At 37.9% G+C, this 24,120-nt stretch overlaps 1 protein-coding gene across 2 annotated transcripts in view; it reads left to right on the top strand.

Annotated features, from left to right (window-relative positions):
• Positions 1 to 24,120, top strand: part of CWF19L2 (CWF19 like cell cycle control factor 2) — a 99,591-nt gene that overhangs the window by 49,450 nt on the left and 26,021 nt on the right. For both annotated transcript variants that reach the window (XM_075082238.1, XM_075082248.1), the window contains 2 exons: positions 17,381 to 17,506; positions 18,770 to 18,907. In XM_075082238.1, coding sequence (XP_074938339.1) covers positions 17,381 to 17,506; positions 18,770 to 18,907 — 264 coding nt within the window. The remainder of the gene's footprint in view (positions 1 to 17,380; positions 17,507 to 18,769; positions 18,908 to 24,120) is intronic.

Genomic DNA, 24,120 nt, shown 5'->3' with positions numbered 1-24,120 from the left:
CTATAAATATCTAAAGGATGGGTGTCAAGAGGATGGGGCTGGACTCTTTTTCAGTGGTGCCCAAGGACAGGACAAGGGGCAATGGGCACAAGCTGGAACACAGGAAGTTTCAGCCAAACCTGAGAAAAAACTTCTTTCCTGTGAGGGTGCCAGAGCAGGGGCACAGGCTGCCCAGGGAGGTTGTGGAGTCTCCTTCCCTGGAGACATTCAAAACCTGCCTGGACGTGTTCCTTTGCCCCCTGCTCTGGGTGTGCCTCCTCAAGCAGGGGGGTTGGACAAGATGATCTCCAGAGGTCCCTTCCAACTTCTATCATTAAAAATGTAATAAAAAATATAACAAGTGGTGTGTTTGTGTATATGTGTGTATACATATAAAGCTTAGTGATTAATACTTTGGAATAGGAAGTGAAAGAAAGAAGAAAAAAAAGCAGTGCTTCTGATATGTTTTTTTGTTATCTTTAAAAAAACCCAAAACCAATACCAAACAAAAAAAATCCCCAAATAGTCCTGAAAATTAAAATTCAAAATTGCAGGTGCCAGCATGTTTAATTTTAGATTTGGGAATTGAGACTATAAACACAGATATTTTCTGCCATAAAAATACTTGGTTTTCAAAATTTACCTGTAATATGTTTTAATAGCACATGATTGAGTGGCCTTTGATTGACATACCCAATGCAGAACTTAAAAAACAGTTGTAGTAATGCTCTTAGGCAACAATATATAAAGGTATATGTTAAAATTATTTAATACTGCTTCTCAGAAAAATATAGCAGAGAAACTTGTATAAAAACCAGAATGCTGGGGATTAATGATCCTCTCCAAGTGCACAGTAAAAATCTGTGATTTCCTTTGGACCTTCAGATGGTGGGGAGGTACAGCAACCGATGGTTCTTGGCCTCTTTATTCTCAGATGTTTTCAGCTCATCATGATTTCTAGTTCATGCTGTTCCATCACACTTGAATCTTGTCTGCAGGATGGCTGTGCCGTTCTTTCTTCAGCAAAAGCTTGTGTTTTCCATACAAAGAGGTGACTAGCTGTAACTGAAACGGGATACTAAAGTGGGCATACTTTTCCAGAACAGCTTTAATATCATTAGTGCCTACTTTTAAAAAATAACAGGTATATGCAGTTTCTGGTGAGTCTATTTCCTGAAAACTCTTGTTGATGTCAGTAAGAGAGGATTACATAATTATTTATAAGGCAAAAACCTATTAGATAAACTGTTTTAACTTCCTGAATGTAATTTATAGGAAATTGGTTTTTGAAATTAAAGAGTACTGAAGAAATTGTGTCAGCAACTGAATGATATAAAATATCTTACTGGTTTCAGTACTTGTAACAGGTATAGAAGGGCAGAGTGGATAAAACTTCTTAAAAGGAGTTCAAACTAGTAATACAAAAGCTCTGGAGTATGCTTTGACAGTGGAAGCAGAAGTCCTTTCCAAGTGCCACGCAGCACTTGTAGTTGATGGTGCCAGTTTTTCTGGCTCTTTTTTCCTTCTAACACCAAGTAGAATTTCTGAATGTTTTTCCTGCTGTGTTTTTCACAATGAGGACAATCAGCCATTGGAATTATCTCTCCAGGGAGGTGGTGGATTCCCCAACACCAGACACTTTTAAGAATTGCTGAACAGGGTGCTGGGCCATCTTGATTAGACTGTGCTTTCACTAAGAAAGGTTGGATCAGATGATCCTTGAGGTCCATTCCAACCTGGTGCTCTATGATTCTGTGATACCCTATCACTCTGTTTGCTCAGGGTGAATTCTGTTCTTCTTAACAAATTTGACACCCCTACAGCAAGAAAAAACATAAGCAAAAACATTCTGGAAAGCCTTTTTGTTGCAGTAGATACTTCCAATTTGAAATGGAAAGGTAGAACGTTGTGGATGCTTCTTTTGGTCCTCACACAGCCTCAGTAAACACATGGTATTGCAGCTTTTTGGATTTAAAATAATTTACATATAAAACCAATTACAAAAGTGCGAACCATGAATTAATAATGTACTTTGTATGCTTAAGAAATGAAGCACAATTACTGTGTTCAAAATGAGGTTTTTGAAAGGAGAATTTGATCAGCTAATGACTGTTGGGACTACCTGGTCTTCAGTGTAATCGCAGGTTAGGTCTCATTAGCCATTGCTACCAACGTAAAGCAGAAGCATTGTGTAGAAATAAGCTGTTTAAGAGGAGCTATTAAACTATGCAGCCATCCTTCTAAGAGGAATTAAGACATTTGGCTTTTGGCCAGCACATCTTGATAACAAGATACTTTCAGCTAGCATATTTGTATATTTGTGCACTTAGGATTTTTGCAGAGGTTTTTCGTGGGCACTGCACTAACGGCCATGGAGAGTAGGGCTCTCTACCAGTGTCTGGAGTGGATGCACCACTACCTGTGTCACCATTAGCTTTCCCATTCTGTTCTGCCTGTGAGCCCAGAGGAATTGCTCCTAGGTAAGATGATGTTACAGGCTCATTGCTTTTTCAAGTCTTTGGCTTTATCCTGATGTCTCCCAAAGTAACAGCAGTGTAATGGCTTGAGGGTATGGATATACGTGAGTAGAAGCTTCAAAGGACGCAGAGTTGAATCTGTTCTGCAACATCTAATCATCCACACTCTACCTTTTTTTTTTGGAGACCCTTTTATGCATATACATCCTTGATAATAAATTTGCAGGTAGGACTACTTTTCTTTCTAATAAAAATACATTATTAAGCTCCCTCATATGCCTGAATTACTATTTCTGGTTGGGTTAATTTGTTGCTTTCAGTTTGTAAAATTAGCTTTCCTGGTACTGCACTCTCTTAAAATACCTCATATACCAGAGCTAGGGTTAATTTCTTTTCTAAATAGTGGATATTGAGACCTGAACATTTCTGAAACTTCTTGCAGTATTTTTACTGGACTCTTATATTTACTTGTTACTGAATTTTTATATTTCCTTCAGTAAATGCTAGTTCTATTTAGATATGCCAAATTTCTGCTTATCACCTTCTTGTTCTTATATTACATTACTCTTTAAGTCCATAAATTCTTGTTTCATATTAAGAGCAGATGTGCTGTAATACCTTTCTTTTTTATGGTCTGAGTATATATGTTTTGTATCAGATGTTCTTGCTGTAGAAGCAAGCCTTCAAATCATTGTTTTTTTAAAATTTCCTTATATCCCATACCTATGGTGGCTCACTGATTCTATGGTTAACTGACTAACCATTTCAAAGTGTAGAGAACAATTTAAAACAGCAAACTGCATCTTCAGACCTTTTTTTAAAGTTGTATTTGCAAGGTGATGTGGCTTGCTGACGTTCAGTATTATTAAGTTAGACTTAATCAGTTTAGTTTTCCTCATTACTAGACACATCACTGGACACATTACAAGCTGCTGTAAATTATACATTACTAGTTCCAATCTTACTTCCACAGGCTGGCAGTATAACTCTTACTGAATTTAATTTGAGGTTTGTGTGCGTGTCAATTCTACTCACAAGATATTATTTTGATTGCCCTATCTTGGAGGTGCTCTAAGGAAATAAGTACTGAGAGTGAATAGAAAGATTTTTGAATACTGGGATAATTGGAGGCATTCAGTGTAAAGAGGAGATGAATAAGAAGGTCAGGTTAGTTATTCTGAGTAATAAACAGTTTAGCTAAAATAACTCTTTTCATAATATAAGAACAAAGAATTGTTGAATTTAAAGGGCAACCGATTTTATATCAATAAGATAAAATTATGTTTTTACATAACATGTTATTAACCTGTCTCACTGACTGGCGGAAGGAAAGGATAGAGACCAAACAGTTAGTGCTTATCCAAGTAGCTAATCCTTTTAGAATAATGACTGTTTTGACTTGTAAATAGGAGCTATGGGTTTTTTGTGTGTGTTGGTTTGGTGGTTGTGTTTTGGTGTGTTTTTTTTTGTCTCATGCTTTATACATAAACCTACCACTACCTGAAGAAGATACTCTTATGTAGGCTAATTCATTTCTGTGTTACAGACTGCATTATACTTTTTTTTAATGCTTCTCCTCACTGTTATGTGCAAGGTCCTGATTATGGCAGACCAACTCTTTGATCTTGTAAAATCTTTTTTTAATCCCATTTCTATATTAGCTTAATCCCTTTTGAAGTTGTAATAGTGATGCTTATTACTATGTTTACTCAGGCTTTCTTGAAATGCTAAACTTTTAACCTAGGTTGAAGTTTGTTCTTGCATCCCTTCCTCATGCTGCTATTTCCCTTAATCTTATTTTTTTCCACTATAAGAAACCCAAATCAAAGACAAATTTTCTACAGTGGTGTCGTGGTTTAGTCCCAGTCAGCAGCCAAGCACCACGCAGCTGCTCACTCACTCCCCCCTGGTGGGACAGGGGAGAGAATCGGAAGAGGAAAAGTGAGGCAACTCATGGTTTGAGATAAAGGCAGTTTAATAGGTAAAGCAGAAACTGCGCGCGGAAGCAAAGCAAAACAAGGAATTCATTCACTCCTTCCCATGGGCAGGCAGGTGTTCAGCCATCTGCAGGAAAGCAGGGCTCCATCATGCCTAATGTTTACTTGGGAAGACAAATGCCATCACTCCAAATGTCCCTCCTTCCTCCTTCTTCCCCCAGCTTTATATACTGAGCATGACGTCATATGGTATGGAATATCCTGTTGGTCAGTTTGGGTCAGCTGTCCTCGCTGTGCCCCCTCCCAGCTTCTCATGAATGGGGCAGAGCACAGGGGGCTGAAAAAGTCCTTGACCAGTGTAAGCGCTACTTAGCAACAGCTAAAACCTCTCCACATTATCGCCACTGTTTCCAGCAAAACTCCAAAACATAGTCCCATACTAGCTACTACAAATAAATTTAACTTTGTCCCAGCTGAAACCAGGACAAGTGGACTGCTGTCACAGACCCGTGACCATTTTAGTTTCATCTTGCTGTGAGATCCAAGCCTTGGTCTTGCTATGGAGAATGGTCTACCTACTGATTTTATAGGCATTACTTTGAAGTGGACAGTTCCATTATTCACAGCAAATGGCAGACCCTGAAGGGTAGCTTAGATGCTTTGAAACTTATGTGGGGACTCCAGATAGTGACTACACTGGACTCCTCACTGATGAGACGTGCTCTTACAAGTAGCCAGCACTTTAGGAGGCAGACTGCTCCTTCTAAATGGGATTGACTCATCCTTCCAAGAACCTTGGTGATCCGGTGTAAACGCAACCTGGGAACTGAACAAAGGGTAACTGAAATGAGAGAAGAAAGTGTAAATGAAAAGAACAGGAGACAGTGGATGGAAGAAATAGCAATGACCAGCACTCTGAGAAGGGCTAGATGTCTTCTAGACACTTATTTGATATTATGATGTAAGGACACCCTTTTCTAATAGAGGAATAAGGCAATATTCAAAGCGTTTCTGTTGGCCATAGACTCTTAAGAGATAGGAAATGGGTTGTATGTGTAGTTCAGCATCTAATTCCTCCATAGCATTTGGTTGTAGAGGTTTGTTCCTTGCTGAAGACTTCCTGAGCTTTGTTATTCCTTCACTGTATTTTGATTGTACCACTTTAGTGTAGCTTTTGATAAGCATTTGCAGACAGCTCTCAACTCATGCAGCATGCAGCTTTCTGTAATTTTGTGTTTTTCCTAGCACTAGTTACTTACTATCTCACAATATACTGACTGTGAAAATATATTTTATTCTCTTTAGCTATTAACATTGAAAATAACTTCCAATTGAGTAGATCCTATCTCAGATGCTTGGCCTGCTTACTCCTTTTGTTTAACTATGCCAGTGTCTTTTCCTAAAATTAAGCTGTGTGCCTGGTGGCTGAGCTTTTCCATTTCCTCCTGCTGGGTTACAGAACAGACATAATTTCTGGGGAGTTCAGAAATCTTTTTTAGAACTGCATTTTATTTATTTATGTATTTAATTCAAAACATTTATCTTTCAAAACCAGACTTGTCTGCTTTGCTTTGTTCAGTTGGGTGTTAATCGCTGTATAGTGGTTTGTATGTTTGGTGAGAACAACTGTGTACTTTGCATATTTAATTGGCCTGAAGTAAAGATTCATGTTCCTTAATTAATGGCAACAAACAATTCTCCTCTCAAACTGTAAATACACACTATCTTTGTTTCACGCTGTAAATTATACTGTTGGTGCAGCAGTCATCACAAGATTCAGGGATGGTGACTGAGGCTCTTCTCCGGTTTCATTTTTAACATTTAATAATATATATCATATTTAAGTACTTTAATATATATATTTTAAACCTATATTGTACTTATAATTATGTAGAGATAATATTTATCTGATTATAATTATTAAGAATTATATTCCTATCACCAACATCTCTGCTTATAATACATCTTAATATGTTTAATATTTAATTATATTTATTTAATAAGTCATTAATACAGAAACTTGAGAGGTTTAAAGTAAACTATGTAATGCCATGCCACTGCATGAAGAAATAATACACTCTCCAGATATTAAAAGCAAGGTAAAACAGAAGCAAAAATCCAGACTCAAGTGAATCTCTACCTAAAGCACAAAAAGATAATTATTGCCTCTTTTATGAAAGATGGTAACAGTCCCTGGGAATATTTGTGAGGTTATCTGGACGTTTTCATAGTTTGTTAGTAGGACAGAAAGCAGATACTCCATTCATGTGCTATACTGAATGGCACATAGGTGTTACTATATACCATGGCCTATAGTTGTAAGAATGCAAGCCTATGAATGTGTAAAGAAAACATCAACAGATAAAATGAGAGTTTTAAGTACAGTCTTTCAGTTAGATTGGTATTTACACTCCTATAAATCATTCAGAAAAGTATAATACTTCTGTAAGCCATGGCTTTTCCCTGCAAAGGCTGTTTCCCAGTGTGCCACATTTGTTCGAGTGCAGGGGAATTCTTTTCTGTGTTATACTTGTGTGAGTTTATCCATTACAAATGTTAGCTGCATTGCTGCATAATTCCTTGAATCAGCCTTTGGCACATGTTAAAGGTTCATGTTTTATTTGCCACCCTGTATTGTTTTGGTACTGAGGCCTATTTAAGTGATGTGGTGCATGCTGAAGTACGTGGACATTATGTATTGGGATTCTTTCTGAGACCTCTAGTGAAAATCATCTCTTCAGGGCAGCTTGCTTGAAAACGCCTTTTACTGACATTTCAATTTAAGGGTGATTCCTAAAGTTTATCCTGTTTAAAAAAAAACAAAACAGTTGTGGAATAGGAAAGTCTTATAGTTAAAATGCAAATAATTAACTTCTTATTTAAATGTCATCTTCTGACTTTTTCTGCCAGAAAGCTTTCCGCTTCTGATGTGTTTAGAAATAGCTTTAGTATTTATTGTTAGTAAGATCCTCTTCAAAATCAACGTTTACCTTGCCTTTTTATGTTAATACAAATAACTTTCTATATTTATGCTGTGTTATTGAGTTCTATTTAGACAGAATTTTGACTTCTGAAAGATTTCTTTACCTCTAATAACATCTTTAATCTTCTGAATAATCATGCCTGCATATTTGATCCATTGGATTCATCTTGGTTCATAGTATGTATTTACTTTTAGTCTCTAACATGACTTCACGTTAGTCTTCATGCTGACCATAATTATTTTATCCTTTTATCAGCTCCTTTTAATTTCTCTTTGATGACCACTTCTTTTTTGTACTTTGTCTTCTAAAGCTAAATATTACTATAATTTTAGCCTTTTCCTTTTCTTTGGGATATTAGATCTAAATACATTATAGTCAGTCTCATGTGCCTTGTGTCACGACTCTGGATTCTTCAAAATTAGGGGAAGAAAAAAAACCTCAAACCAAAAAACAAACCCTCACAAAAACCCCAAAGACTGCCAGCTGTAGGGTTTTGACTCAAAGAATTCAGTATGTATTATATCTAGATGCATCACTTCATGTTGTGTAAATTGGACCCTGCTGAAGTCTCTTATTAGAACTTAATTATGCCCTACTGTCTTCCTCTCTAGTTTCATTGCACACTATGAATCTATGGTTCTTGGTAGTTTTCTAGCCCATCTTGTTTTGGTTGGTTTGTGTGGTTTTTTTGTGTTTTTTTTTTAAAAAAAAACAAAACAAAAGATGATGATTCCTTATTCTTCTTAAGCAACTGTTCTGTTCTATAGTCCTTGATGTTAGAAGAACCTTTCTAATACCTAACTTGCATTTCTTCTGCAACTTAAACCTTTTAGTTTTCCTCTTATTCATCACATACTCTGCCAAAGCCTTTTGAGTTTTTGCAGCCTACCAGCATGAGTTCCCTAATTTTGTCTTCCTTCTCTTCCAACTCTTCTTTTTTTTCAAAACGAACTTTTTCTTGCCCTCTAGTCATTCTTGCTTTTTTCCATTTTCTCTCCTGTTAGGTTTGTATTTTTCTTGAAGTGTAATGCCCGAAATAGACTTCAGATGGCCTTAGACCCTTGCATGTGGAAAAATGGAAGCATTCCCACGATAGCTTATCCTGGTATACATCTTGAGTATATGTTTCAGTATAATGCTTTTTTTTTTTTTTTCATGAAACATGTTTACTTGGTTTGTGAACCATTTTATATCTGCAAGATCAGACCATTCACCTGGAGAAAAGATCATATCTAGAAAGGACTACTTCTAAAGCAGAAGCTTAACAGCAGCTTAGTGTTTGGTGGCAGCTACTGAGTTTTATATCATGCTAAATTAATGAAATATTCTAGTGCAAAGTTCAATAGTGAATTGCTTATTGCTAGAATAATTAGACAACTTTGAAGGACCTCACAGGACAACATTAACTGGGAAGCTGAGAAAGTGATTTCTGAGGCAGAACTAGAGCACCTTTAAACAGTAAAAAGGTGGGAAGGAAACGTGTGCCTGTTTATGTGGATGATCATTAAACATGGAAATAAACTATTGATATCTGTATGAAACATGATACTTTTATTTAAAAACATTCCAGAAGCATGTCCAAAATAATAGTCAGAAGCTAATAATCGTTTATGGGCAGATTTGGTAATTTTTCTTCTCTCAGTCTATAAAAGGCTTTTTTTTTTTAAAAAAAAAAAAAAAGTTTAGTTTTTGCTTACTGTATTGTATTTTTGTTTGATCTTCGACCAGATATTTAAAGTTTGGTACCAGCCTACATGAAGTGCAATATTTGACATGTTGAAAGTTGACCCTCCTGTTGAAGGAAACTTTGAGAAGAATTTGATTATCAGATGCATTAAGAGAAAGGAGAAACATTTTAGTGGGCACAGAGGCAGCTCTATTTTACTAAGTTTCCACCCGCATGCCAACTCATTCCATGGTTCAGATCCAGAAGATACTCTTCTGAAGATATTCTTCTACTGCCTTGTTAGTGTGTTGGCATGCAGAAATGAGAAGAAAAAAGAAACTGCAACTGTTGTTAGGATCTAACATTTTGGAGCCTGTCTTCAAAGGCATGTAAAGTTTATTTTTCTGGCATGTAGAAGACCTCGTGAATGCTATTCATTTTGGGAAAATAATAGGCTGCTCAACAATGGCATCCTTTTTGAAATGTCTGTGTTTTAGAAACTTCAGTGAAGACACTTAAATCTTCAAACGGATGTAATAGAAAAATAGATGCTTGTAAGTCGACATAAGAATCCGATGTTTACACTTCTGTGCAGTTGCTAAGCAAAGCAGCATTGCTGTTGTAATGTCTATTCTTTTCCGTAATTTGTCTTTTTGAAAAGTCACGTATACAATGAGGTGAAAATTGAGAGACTGGGAATGGAAAAGATGCAGCCATTCCTTGTGGAAAACTTCCATCCCTTTTCTTGTCTCAGCAACACAAAGGTGTGGGGAAGGAGGGACCTGATTTGCCTGAAGTCTGCATCTTTTTGGAGACTCCATGGGGGCAGCAGGCCTCTTCACAGTTTTCAGTGACTAATCTAGCAAGTAACCATTTCTGAAGGGTCCTGTTTATGTGAAATCTCCAGTCATGTGCATCCTTTCACTCATTCAACTCCTTTTACTTGCTGCCCCTTCTGTACGTTGATTCAGCTAGTCCTCATGGGAGAGCTGCTGTATCCCTGCTTGGCCATGTGGGCGTGGTAGGTTTGGGACAAGATGTTTTTTTTCCTCTACAAAGGTCTGTTCCATTTCAGACTAATTAGCAATGCTCTGGATTTTTGAGTTTTCACTGCGACATCTTCAATTATGTCTTCAGCTTCCAAACATGTAAAGTTATCCAAGTCTTTAAAGATCTAGGGCATTTGGCATGTTTCCTATGATATGTTCTGTTGGTGTTAACTTCATCTTCACTATACCAATCTGCTGTATAAAAATTTTTAAAGTTATTTCCTGTTTCCTTTCTACCTTTTTGTACTGTTCTTTTTATGATTTTTCTCTACGTGACTATCTTGTGTTCTGTCTAAAATATTTAGCCTGTGAGTGTATTTGTCTTTTCCACCATTTCAAACAAAACTTAGTGCTTATTTCAACGAAATGTTGCAGATGGGTGAGTTCCTTTTTGTCAAGTGATGTGCTTCTTAGGAAATGTTCCCTCCCCCTGTTCTGGTGTTTAAAACTTTGCTTTTTCTTTGATTTTTTTGTCTTCCCCAGCTCCTTCACTTAAACTGTTAAAATTGTTTCTACTGTCTGTCACAGTACTGAGCCTTGCAAGTCATAAAGTCGTAGGTTGTTTAAGCATTACAATATTCACAAATGTCTACCTGTTGTTGTTGTGGGCGTGGGGTTGTGGTTTTTTTTGGTTTTGTTTTTTTTATTAACACACAGAAGAAATGACCAGTGCCCTAGCAACTTGCATTGGTTACCTCTTTGTTATTATATCCAGAATACTCCATTTGCATTTATATTGTATTTAAAAGTGTGGTGTACATCCTGCTGCTTTTCCCTCATGTTGTATTCTTACTCCACCATGTTGTCCTTTGTCTTTGCTCATCTAATGCTGATTGGGGTTTTTTTTGTTGTTGTTGTTGTTGTTATGTTTTCAAATTAATAGTGCTTTTAATGCTGTAGTGATAACTAGGTCTCACACCTGTCTGAACAGCAGAGTGATGACGTGAAAACACAGTTTCCACCCTTCTGATTGTCTCTCTCTCTAGCCAAGTTTGACCTTTAGCAAATGGCAAGTGTGGGTGGAGGCACATGGCCTTTTTCTCCTGTGGCAATTAATCACCTCTTCTCTCCCTCCCAATAGAGATAAAACACCTTATATTGGGAAAAAGTAACAGCTGAGGCAGGTATCTGGCTGATGCTGGAAATAATGAGCATTGTATGAATATCCTCTGAAAATATCATTATTGTTATTGGAGCCAGACCAGTGTTGGACATCTTGGTTTGCTTTGCAAAATGAGATTTGCCTTTGGTGATAAGGAAGAGAGAAGTTTGGCTTACCTAGACAGCTTTTTGGTCCATAACTTCTACATTCATGTGACTCTTCTTGGAAAAATATAATTAAGCTGTTGAAGATAGCATACTTCAGTATCTACAGAATTTTCAGGCTTTATTGAGGTGTCGTGGTTTAGCGGCAGCTCAGCCCCACACAGTTGCTCGCTCACTCCCCCACCGGTAGATGGGGGAGAGAATCAGAAGGGTAACGCTCGTGGGTTGGGATAAGAACAGTTTAATAATTAAAATTAAAAGAAACAACAACAGAAATGCAATGGAAAGAAAAACAACGAGAGGCGCAAAGCCCCGGGGGAGGGGGGAAGGGAGGGGAGAGGGGGAACGAACCGCCGAAACAAACTGCACACGCTGCAGCCGCTCGCCGCCCGCCGACCCGACGCCGCGCCGCCTCCGCGCTGCCACTGCACCCCCCCAATATACTGGTCATGGTGTCACATGGTATGGAATGAACCTGCCATTGGCCAGTCGGGGTCAGCCGCCCCCACCATGGCCCTGCCCCTCCCAGCCCCCCCCCCCCCCCCGCCATGTGGCAGAGCGCGGGAAGCTGGAAAGGTAGCCGACCCCCACAGTGAGGAGAAGTAACCCCTTCTCAGCCAAAACCAGCACATGAGGTTTCTGGAACAAGCTTTCATTAGGCAAGGATGGCAGATGTAAAGCAGACGTCAGCTGTTTGGTGGAAAATAGTTTCAAATTGAGATTAATAAAGTTGTTTATAAAATTTGACAAAGGCTGTTCTAAGATCATCAGATCTAGTAATATCCCCCTTATTTGCTCTAATTTAATCAACCAATTTACCTAAACATCTTTATAGTATAATCAAGTAGCTCTCAGGCTTTTTTTTTATTCTTAATATTTTCAGAAAGTTAAATACTTATTTTTCTCATGAAGAATTTCTGCCTTTTAAAATTCTTATGTATGCATGTATGTATATATCTCTGTCTTTATTTAAGTCTGAGAACACTGCTATGAAGTGGGAATGTGCTATTGTCCCTGTTTTGGAGGGAGCTCAGCTGACCTGGCTCTTGACAGGACATCTGTCATCTGAATGGACGTTAGTCAGCTGAAAAAGCAGGAACTTCCATTCTGAACGAGAAGGTAGTTGGTGGGAGCAGATGAAGGGTGTGGGAAGACTGAGGGTTGGGTGCATAAAGGGAGTGGTATGGAACAGCACTTAGCACTCCCCTGCTTTACCTGTAGGCAGCTGGCAACAAAAGTGTAAGCTGGAGTTCGCTATAGCTGAGGTGTAATGAAGTATTTAAGCAGTCATTTGAGAAATGGATATATTCATTCTACTCCTTGGTATTTTGTCTGAAGGACTGGAATCCATGGCAGTGCTTTCGTCACTGAGCTATATGATAATGCTTAATTTTCATATGTGCTGATAAAGTCTGTCTAGCTTAATACCTGCTGAACAGGTATTCAAGGCTGCCTCCTCCTCTCTTTGCTTGGTGGGTAGAGAAGTCATGGGAGACGGATTTGTAATCTTCATGAGCTGCACTGAAGTTAAATGAGTGAATGATACTCCTCCAGAATATTTTTACAAAAGGGTATATTTTTTCTGAATTAAATCTGTGGCCACAGCCCTTTTTAATGAACTCAAGAGTGTTAAGGAGCACTGGATAAAACTTAGGGATAAGGGTGCTTAGTCCAGGCGTTCTTATTGAGTTGGGATATGGAATAGATGTTAAGCCATCCATCTCTGGCAAAATGGGAGCAGTTTTGGGCATGACTGGAAACATAACTCAGTATGACTCTAAAACTCCACTGAGAAAAACTTAGGTACCCATAAGATCTTAAGTGCTGAAGGGTAGACCAGGAGTTCAGGGATTAGGCTTTTTTGTCCAGGCTAAGATGACCTCACTTGTAGGTAACTGCTTGAGGCAAGTGTTTGCTTTTGGTCTTACAGTTATGAAGATGCCCAGTATATTAAGGTTTTAAACTATCTGGCAAAATATTCCTGTTGTACAAGGAAAATGAGGGATCTGCTCTGTGCTCGTTCAAGTGATAGTGATTTTACTATCCATTCACCTGTCACTGGCTGACAGATTGAACTGAAGCCAGGCAATTGGCAGCGTGCTTCTTGGGCTCTGATAAAGAAAAGTCAACATTACCAGCAGTTTTCATATTAACCTTCCATCTATGTATGTATCTATGTCTAATGGTAAGGACCACTCTGTGAACTTCTTTCTTTCTGATATTAAAAGCTCTACATCCATTGTAAATAAGCAGCTGCATTATGTTGTGTATTAGGAACACAGGAAGTTTGCTTAAAGACTATTTTGTATGTGTAACAATGTTAAATATTAAACTATAGAGTAGAAAATTGCTGAAAAACTTGTAGCTGATAATACAGAATATGTTAATCTGAAAATACATTTACAAGAAATTAAATTCTGTTTAGTTTTATGTGGGGGGAAATGATAACTGCATATTTTTTTTAGTATTTGACAAAACTGATTATTTCACTCAACCGTGTTTCAAGGCTACATACTTAGATTGTTAAAAAAATAAGAGTTATTTCAGAATGTTTTTCTACTGTATTTTGTCCAGAGCTAGAGCAGTTTTAGGAGGATGAACGCTTTAAGCTTGTTTCAGTTGCTCATTTCTCTCTGTAATCCTACTAGTTTATGGGATTTTTGAAAATAGCTTTTTTTGACGTTCTTCTACAGGTAATAAATTGGTGTAATAAATTGCACGTGCATGATTAAAGGGTAGCATTTTGGCCTCTAGAATTCTCATTACTTTGTATAATCTACAAGATCAAAAACACAGCTCAGGATGTGAGTAGCTGGCTCACAAACTCATTTTTTGACTTGCTGTCAACCAAGGATCCCATGTCTTTTTTTCTAGAGTTGCCCCTAGTCTGTCTTCAACCTTTGCCAATGCATGAGTTTGTCCCCCAGGTGCAAGACTTAGCGTTTGTTTGAGGTTCCTGTTAGCCTATTCTTTCAGTCTGTTCAGCTCCCTCTGAATGGCAACCCTACTCTGTCTATCAACTGTACCCCCATCCTACCTCTGGTGTCTCGGTGAACTTGCCAAGAGTGTGTTCCATTGTCCAGGGTGCTGAAGTTAAGTTGCGCTGATCCCTCTATCAACCCCTGAGGAATGGCATCTGTAACAATGTACTCGTTAAACTATGAGGAGGCCAGTTTGACTTCGAAGCATTGATAACTGCTACTCGTTTAAGACTGCTAATCCAGACAATTTCCCATCCATCTTGCAGTCTACATATCCCTCCAATTTGGCAACAAAAATACCATGAGATTGCACTGAAAACCTTGCAAACGTCAAGGTAAACAACATCCCTGGTACTTTCCTTGTGCACTGAACCAGTCATCTCACCACAGAGGGCGTATTTATCAGGCATGATTTGCTGTTTGCAAATCCATGTTGGCTGTTCCCAGTTGCCTTGGTGCTGTTGTGCTTGGAAAGGGCTTCCATGAGGAATTGTTCTGTAATTTTTCTGGGGACTGAGGTGAGGGTGGTCATCCTGTTGTTCCCCAGGAATTTCTTCTTTGTGTTTTTGAAAGTGACTGTGTACATTTACCTTTTTCCAGAGGCATCCACTGATCACCACTACTTTTCAGATGTGATACAGACAGACCTATCCCTCAGGGGACTGGGGCATCTCTCTTCTGAGGAAAGGCTGAGACCTGGATTTGTTCAGCCTGGAGAAGAGAAGACTGAGGGGGGATCTTATCAATGTTTATAAATATCTGAAGGGCAGGTGTCAAGAGGATGGGGCTGGACTTTTTTCAACAGTGCCCAAGGACAGGACAAGGGGCAATGGGCACAAGTTGAAACATGTGAAGTCCTACCTGAACATGAGAAAAAACTTCTTTCCTGTGAGGGTGCCAGAGCAGTGGAACAGGCTGCCCAGCGAGGTTGTGGAGACTCCTTCCCTGGAGACATTCAAAACCCACCTGGATGTGTTCCTGTGCCCCCTACACTAGGTGTGCCTGCTGAAGCAGAGGGGTTGGACAAGATGATCTCCAGAGGTCCCTTCCAACCCCTACCATTCTGTGATTCTGTGACCTCTTGTCCAGCTTAATCAGTATGTGCATCCCATCTAGATCCATAAGCTAGCATATTTCCAGTTTGGTTAAGTGGTCTTTAAGTTGATCCTTTCCTGCAAGTAGTACTTCTCTCTTCGAAGCTCTGCTGCTAGGCACTGGGGCCTGAGAAGCCTGAGGGTAGACCTTGCTGGTAAAGACTGGCAAGGTATTGAGTGTCTTAATCTATTTCATCTGTCATGTTCTTTGTCACTAGGTCTTTCTTCTCTTTCAGCAGTGGACCTATGTTGTCCTTGCTTGTAGAAGGATATCCAGTATGTTCATGGAACCCCTTCGTTTTGTTATTTGCATCTCTTGCTAGTTTCAGCTTCAGCTGTGGTTCTCCTAATTCTATCCCTGCATGCCTGGGAGGTGCTTATGTGTTCCTCCTGGGTTACTTGTCTCAGGTTCCACCTTCTGTAAGCTTCCTTTTGTTTTTGTTAGAAGTTCCTCATTTAGCCAAGATCAAATGGACCCTTCTCATCCTCTGTGGAGGTTGTCTTTGAAGATCAATGAGATCTCATGGGCACCTCTGGCATTCATGACCACCCCCCATGAGATCCTGCCAAGCAGATCCCTGAATAAACTCAAGTCCATTTTCCTACAATCCAGGGTTTTTCTTTGTTCTGTTACTTGCTTTCCTCACTTCCCTTAGAACCTTAAGCTCTAGTGTCTTGTGGTTGCTGCAGCCAAAGCAGCTGCTGACTTCCATACTTCGATGTCCCTGATTAGACTGGTGGTTTTTTTTAAATGTATGAGTAGAAAATTCAGTAGAGCAACACTGCTAGTCAGTTTGTTAAGCGTTTGTGTCACTATGTGTCTTCAATGCATTTGGAGTGTGGCTTGCGACACAGCGCCTTACTGTGTTGCTCTTTCAGCAAGTGAACTGGTGGTTCTGTTCCACCATGAGGCCCAAGGATAAGTGTGTGAATGCGTCCCTCGTTGCCATGTCCTGTGTGGGCCTCTTACCTCACATCTCTAGCACATCAAGAGCTTAGTTTAGTCCAGTTTGGACTATATCCTCCTCATGATTCCCAAATTTCTTTTGGTGTGCAAGTGTAGTTTATTTGAGACTGAATGTGTTTGCCATCCAAAGACAAATGACTTATTTGGCATATATCAGGCAAACATTTTTTTTTGTTTCCATATATTTCAACACATGTAGAGATGATTCAAATGTCATAATTTCTGCCTCCATCTATAATATAATTTGACGTAAATAATCAATGTACATCCACTCATCTCTTTCTTCTTCACTATAGAGATACTTCTGTTGAGCCGTTTCTATCTCCTATTCTGCATATTCTAGAATGGAGGGTAAAACATTTTCAGTGTTACACTGTGATAAAGGTGATCTGTACTGGTGGTAGGTACAGTGTAGGAAAGAAAAGTTTGTTCTAATGGAATGTGTTGAAAAACAGTAGCTCATGTTTTGGCTGGTTTGTTACCCAAGTTTTGAAAGGAAAAAAATAGACTGAACAAACATGAAAAAAACCCCAACACCCCAATTCACAAAAAGTCCAGAATGGTAGTGTGCTGCAGCTTTTCAGGTGGTTTTCAGGAATGCATCGTGATAATGATGGTGGTGCATATTAATTCAGTATTATCTCTTTAAGTCTTCAGAAGCATTGTATTTATTCTGGGGATGAAGCTTTATGAGAAAGAACCAAGAATACAAACTTGATTCTTTTTGGAAAGGATTTATTAACTCTGTACTTAACTAGCTGAATATATTTTTAATATTCTGTTCTTTTTTTAATGTGGAAAAGGGAAAAGAGTACCCTGTGCAAGATAATACTGTCTCCTTTGAATTATAATGAACACACAAAATGTAAGAATGTATTATTTAATCTTTAGGATTTTAAACATTTATATAGTGTGGATTAGGTGTTTCTTTTGATTTTGTCTGTATCATCTGTTTTAAAATATATCTTAACCTAACACAGGCTTCAAGCCGTCAAGAAGATGAACAAGTGGTCCTTGTCAGAACAGATCACAGTGGAAGGGCATGGCCTGTGACCGCACCAACTGAACCACAGGAGCCAAAAGGAGGACGGAGAAAGCGAGAGATGGTAAGTTTTACAAATGTGAATATTAAAGTGTAATTCTGAAATGGTTTTGTAGTTTTACTTTTATGGTGTCATAATTAGTGAGAGTGTCTTATCAGAATGTCAATAGATAGTTAAAAAGTTCCTTTTAGAAGATTTTAACTTCCTTTTAGAAGATGATTGTAATTAAGTGTTAGAGTACATATTTATTAAGCATATATTAAGTTTATTTTCAGACTACGTTTCCCTAGGGACCACTTTAGGGCTTATTTAAATGCACGTTCAAGGAAAAGTGAGTTTTTCAAATGATCACAGTCTCTTAGCCAAGTAGCTTATATTACATAAAGTTATATAAATAATAAAGATTAGCAAAGGTGAATATTTCCAAAATAAGAAGGATTTTACTGAGATACTCAGGTCTCAGGAGCTAATTTCCCTTTTCTTTTTTCCTGATCAAAAATACTGCCCTGCTGATAATAAAAAGTATGACTTAATCTTTGTAACAAAGCGCTTTGGGGAACAGTGAGAAGCTTGGAGGCTGGAGCAGTGTTTTATTCTTACGATATTTGCCTGCAACAGTAAATAAATGAGCATTTCAATCCTCTTGGGATAAGAGGAGATGACAATACCTCATATTTCTAGCACATGTTCCTCCTGATTAGTGGGGCAGCTCAGTTTGTAACACTGCTATGGAGGAGTGAAAGGCACAAGAGCGTGAGGTATTGGTTTTCATCTTTCTGTATCCATTTTGGAAAATGCCATCTCTGCTTTATGTTATTGACCATTCCCTGTGCTCCTTCAGGATTTAATTTAGTCTTGCCCTAAAGGACTGTTCTCTTGTGCATTCTAAGATGGCAACATTTCCCAGCAGAGGTACCACATTTATACAAGTTTTCAGTAGTGTCTGTGACTTGACAATTCAAAAGCTTCTGTAAGTAATGAAGATTACTTTTTGGAATATTCCATTTTTGTGAGCCAATTAGCTGTTTCAGTGAATTACTATACATCTTTCCTAAGTGGTAATGTTGTAGTTCTGATAGCTTAAGGATGTAAAGGATACAGCGACTGTGGTAAGAGGTTATATTTTTTATTTAGACCTGCTGATGCAATTGAAGAAAGGGGAAGGTGTTCTTTTCCTTAGCTCAAATAAAGCAGCAAGCCCAATTGTTTCAGATGTGCTTAGCTTGATTCATGATTCTTTAAACTTGTTGAAATTATTAGGATCTGAATTTTATAGTTGATCTTTCTCACTAGGCTAGTATTTATTTTCAATATGTTTATTTCCAGGTCCCTACTCATATAGATAAAGAAAGAGTAAGATATTTTCAGGATGATGATAGCATGAACCTGAAGGATTTAGTCAAAAATGAGAAGATGAGAACAGCAGAGGATCAAAACTCACTGTTCATGCGTATGGCATCAAAGGTAAGGTGTCATGTTTATGGCTTTTTAATTAAGCATTTTGTTATTAAAAATATCACGGAGGATATGAGGCCTCAGTGCTCTAGATATATTGCCTTCAATTGAGAATTCTGTTTGTCTTGAATAACAATAAAGTCTATTGGAAGATGGTCCTGGTAGATGTTACCAAAGTGATGGAAACCTGCATGCACGCAGGAAATGAGGTGTGTCCAATTCCTTCGTAGAGGTGATTGTGCTCTTCCTTTGCCTGTAGAATTTGACTTTTCTGAGGTGAACACTTTTAGAGTGTGTTGTACATAAACAGGTAACGTATGCCCAACAATTCAGGTTTCCCCCAAATTAGTGGCAAATAAAAGCAGTATTTTCTTAGTGTTTAGAATGTCTTTTCCATCTAGAAGTTAGAAGAATCAATGAGATTTGAAGCAAACTAACTGAAATACCATCAGGAAGCCCTGGATAATAATCTATGCTTGCAGGCCACACAGATATATACATTATGGCTCCATGAGTGATTCCATTTAAAAGAGCAGCCAGCTCACAGACAGGTACTGCAGTGCAAATGGAATGATTAATTTCGGTCATCCAAATTGAATGATACTTCCTGTGCTTGATATGGAAGTGTTTGACACAGTTGATTTTCAACAGCTATGACATACAGTTTTGCTAGTGTGCTTCAAATTTTACTAGGTTACTGGTCCAGTAGTTTGTGCACTGCTGAGCAGGCTTTCAAAAAGCTTTTTAGCATGGAATTAGTACTGTCACAGACTAAATTTGATTTTCCACTTTTCTGGAAGGCAGACGAGATCCTGGACAGTAGGTTTTGGTTGGGTTTTTTTTCTTTTTAAAATTCTCCTTCTTCATGCGATACTCAAAGGAAATCGGAAAAGCCATGATAGTGCCCAGCAGAAAATGCTTAACCTGATGCTATAAACCATCTGGCAGGAAGTTCTTCTGGAGAGATTACCAGAACTTTAGAAAGTAGTGTGGTTTATGCATCTTCTCATTCAGGTGCTTCTGGTAGAAGTTCTCATTCTCTCCCACTGGTAGACTCAAAAAAATTATGCCCTTGGGGTCCAGTTAAATAAACATGTCTTGTTGCCAGTATTTGATTTCCTTCTTTACCTTCCCTTCCAAAAAAAGACCCTAAACACATAAATCTTTGCTTCAAAACCTGTGTAACAGTGCAAACTATTAACTAGCATATCTGTCATGCAAACATTTATAAGTATATGAAAATGTAAGGACACAATAAACTTTGTACTGTCCACATCATATGATAATAAGCGTAACAAAGAGAAATGGTTGCCATTTTCTCAAGGACCTTATTCATTTTGTATTGTCTTGTCTCCATTAAACATTTTATTGAGAAGAGGTAAATTCCATGAAGAACGGTGGATGGGGTATGTGATGAGTGCCTATATTAAAACGTATGTGGAATGGAATTTTTAATAAAAAACTTTAACTCAAATCTGGGCATTGAAGGTGAATTTGTAAATCAATATTAACATGTCTCTCTGAAATTATTAATGTGCTCAATTTGTCCTGTGTTTAGTCTGATGTTTTCATGTGACTCTTCCACGAACAGTTTATAGGATTGCTTTTTGTGCTTTGATTCTTTTCAGAGATGTGAAAATAAAACCAGGCTAATTTGAGCTTCCTGAGTTTGGCAATAGCAAATGTTTTCAGTGCCCCTGTGAACACATAGTGGAGAGTGCTCTCAAAAAGAGAAATGTTATTTTGCTTGTTTTTTTCCAAACTCAGATGAAAGGCCATTCAGACTTTTCTGAGAAACACGTGTGCATTTATACAGTAATGTACTTGGCTTGCCCCTGAAATGTCTAAATTCGGGAAAAGCATTGTTTGTGTATTTATATATTTATTGATTCCAAGTTTCTTCACTTCAAACTAGAAATAGCGTTTGAGCACGTTCAGTTGTCCTTGATTTAGATTTTGTATTTTTGACATTATATTAAGTGATTATTAATGCAAGGAAGACTAGCAAACTTGAAGGGAGATCAAAGATTTCTATATTATTTAGTTTTACAAGTCTTCAAAGGGAAAATTCTGATAGTTTTTCTTTGTAATTTTTTTTGTTCTGTTTTTTCTTTGCTCTTCAATTTTGAAATGCTGTGAATTTTCCAAGTTCTTGATGACTGAGACACTTAATGCAAGAGCAGCTATATGAGAGATTCATTCTGTCGTCTGTACCTATTGCTAAAAGGCATGAGCTATAACTATTGAATTTCAAGAAAAGAGAAAACCAAATCCTGTATGCATAACATCTTTGGTTAGCATTCTTGTACCTGTAGCCGGTTCCTCAAAGATTTTATTTACTTGTACTTTAAGGATTTCTGGGACAATGGTGAAATTTGATGCATTTAGGAATGGTGCAGAAATGGCGTGGCTCGGTATGTATCTGTTTCAAAAGTAACGTTTCTGTACAAGTGAGGGTGAACTTTGGCAACTGAACTGCTGCATCCATGTAGTAGAGGAAAATGCAATATAATGTTTAACAACTTCTATAAAGAGTCAATTATGAAGAAATGTGGAGTCTATGTAGTGGGAGTTTAAAATGAGTACATAATGAGAAAATGCTTCCAGGTTATGAGGGACTCTTCAGGACTCAGTGCTAATTGTACATATATGCCGCTGGTGAAAACATTCTAAGGCAGTGAACACCCTCCCAAAATGATATAAAACTTTATTTAATTGTTTCTATTTAAAAATAAATCCACGGGTGGGTGAACAGAAGAATAAAGATCTCCTGGAGGTTAAAAGAAAAATCAAATCTGGAACCTGACCATTATTTAAAAAGTACTTGTCATGTCCAAGTAAGGAGAATGGAAAAGAGCTTAAGCCTAACAGTCTTAGAAGTAAACTTTGATAAGGAAGATTGAAAAATTATCTTGAGGGAATTGCTTTAAGTAATTATTTTGAGTTTTCTAAAAGGGTAAAACTAGGATTAAAATCATTGGAAGTAAGAAGCCTGCAGGAATGTGGTGTTGAAAAGAACTGATCAAGGTATAATTAGAGCATTTAAGAAAGATAAGTGCATGCCAGAAGAACTAATGAAATATTTGCATTAATATCCTCTATATGTAAGGTCAGAGCGATTCTTTTGCATGAGCCATTATTTACAGGGAATAAATGGAATACTGTCTCAAGTTAACAGTGTCAGTAAAATGACTTTTAGCTCAAATTTATAGAATGCCATTATTTTAAAAAGAAACTTGAATCTGAGATGAGTAGTAACAAAAGACTAAAACTGAATGGTCCTCTGAAAGAAGTCAGGTGTGACATGCTGAATGAATTACGAACTGCTGAGTGTAATCTGTATTCATCCTGAGGAACAGAAGATGGCAAGTATTATGGCAATCTTTAAAAAGAAAAGAGGGCAGGAGTATGGTTGTTTTTTATTATAAAAGGAGGTCACCATTGGATTCATCAGGAATCTCTTTTGTTAAACACATACATAAACCATCTGGAGGAAGGGATACCTGACCTGACCTGTCAATTTGTTATTGTTACGTAATTACTCAGGACTGTCAAAAATAGAGGTCACTGTAAATTGTAAATTATAGAATTCCAAAATACAAATCTGGGATTTTCTAACATTGTGAAACTTATATCTGAACTGATTCTTCAGATTCATTTCAGAGAGTCGCTGGAGAGATGTACATCTTTTAGTGGTGTGAGTCATCTGTCCTATTTTGAATGCTGACAGACATTATGGATATAAAAGGAATTAAGATGTCTAGCTCAGACCCAGGAGATTATGCTGTAGACCTCTCAAATAAGGAAAAAGAGATCCCACCATAAGTATCAAGGCAGTAAATTCAGATGAAAGTCAGGATTGATGAATGCAAAGTGATGGTAATCGTGAAGCTGAGTCAACTGCGCACAACAAGCTGTTACTGCTTCATTTGAGAGTCATTGTGAATCTGCAAACATCATCTTAGTGCTGGTGGGATTGCGAAAAAAGGGAATTTAGGACCAGTTTAAAATATATAAGGCTACTGTAGTACACCCATGGTGCACCCATAGCTTGAATGCTACCCGTGCTTGTAAAACGTACCCTGTGGTCAAAGGTGCAGAATGGTGGTTGGTTGAAGAAAACCTCAGTAAGCCAAAATTTCTTCAGCCTGGGTGGGGAAAAAAGGCAGCTGGTAGACTAGAACAAACAATTAGCATAAAAGTTTAATAGAAAACAACTATTTTTATTTCTTATATGCAGAGGGTCACAGGGCAGAGTTTAACATGAAGGAGGCTGGTTTTTTGGGTTTTTGTTTTCCCCCTCAGTGGAGAAGGAAATTGTAGAACTTGCGCTGTAGAGCGTGAGGTGCTGTGGAGGCCTTAATTGTGAGTGGGAGGAAAAAGGATACAGAGCCTTTGTGAAGTACAGTTTCACTGGTAAACTCTAAATAGGGAGATCTAGATAGGATTTTGGCTCAGGATTTCTACAGTGAAATGCTGAGAGCTGCAAGTGTGTAGCAGAAGTGTCAGTTCTACATGCCTTGTTTATGCTTTTCCCCATATGTTTTAGTGATTGCTGGAGATTAATTTTGCAACATAAAATGATCACACTGGGTTGGAGCAAGCAGCTGAGTTTAGTATGTTTTATTCTAAAGGTTTCTTTCGTTTTGTTTTTGTTTTTGTTTTGTTTTGTTTGCTTTGTTTAAGGATAAAATTTTTTAATGTTACAAGAATGTATTGTGTTTCCTGGCTTACGCAACTGCTTCATTTCAATTTGGGAAGGCTCTAAGGTTCCTACTGACTTCAATAAGCTTTGGATCAGATGCTATGTACCGTGTTTATTTTTTGCTACTAGGCAAAGATGTACTACATCACATTATTTTATTAGAACAATCTTCTTGAATGAATTGCTAGCTCTTGACTAATCTTTAAGATTGAGCCATATTATTTATTTGCTAGGTAAGTGTGATAAAGCATGTGCTCAAGGTAGATGTTTTTGTCAATTCCTATTCAAGATGAGGTTGTTTTCTTTCAGCTGTACAAGGAATCTGTTGCAATGGATTTTTAGTTGTTCAAATTTTCATTCATGTTACTGAAGTCCTTCAGTCCCATGCAATGTCAGATTTAGGTTTTGAAGGTATTTTTGTTTGGCTTTCACAGAAGGAAGCAATCATAGATGCCAGTTCTTTTTCTCTGTTAAAATCTGAAATGCTTTTGGTAGTTTCTATACAGGTGATTCCCAG

The sequence above is a fragment of the Phalacrocorax aristotelis genome, chromosome 1 (genome assembly GCF_949628215.1).
Source record: "Phalacrocorax aristotelis chromosome 1, bGulAri2.1, whole genome shotgun sequence".
Taxonomy (NCBI): Eukaryota; Metazoa; Chordata; class Aves; order Suliformes; family Phalacrocoracidae; genus Phalacrocorax; species Phalacrocorax aristotelis.
Note: the sequence above shows the minus strand (reverse complement) of the source record. Positions and strands in the feature narration are given on the sequence as shown.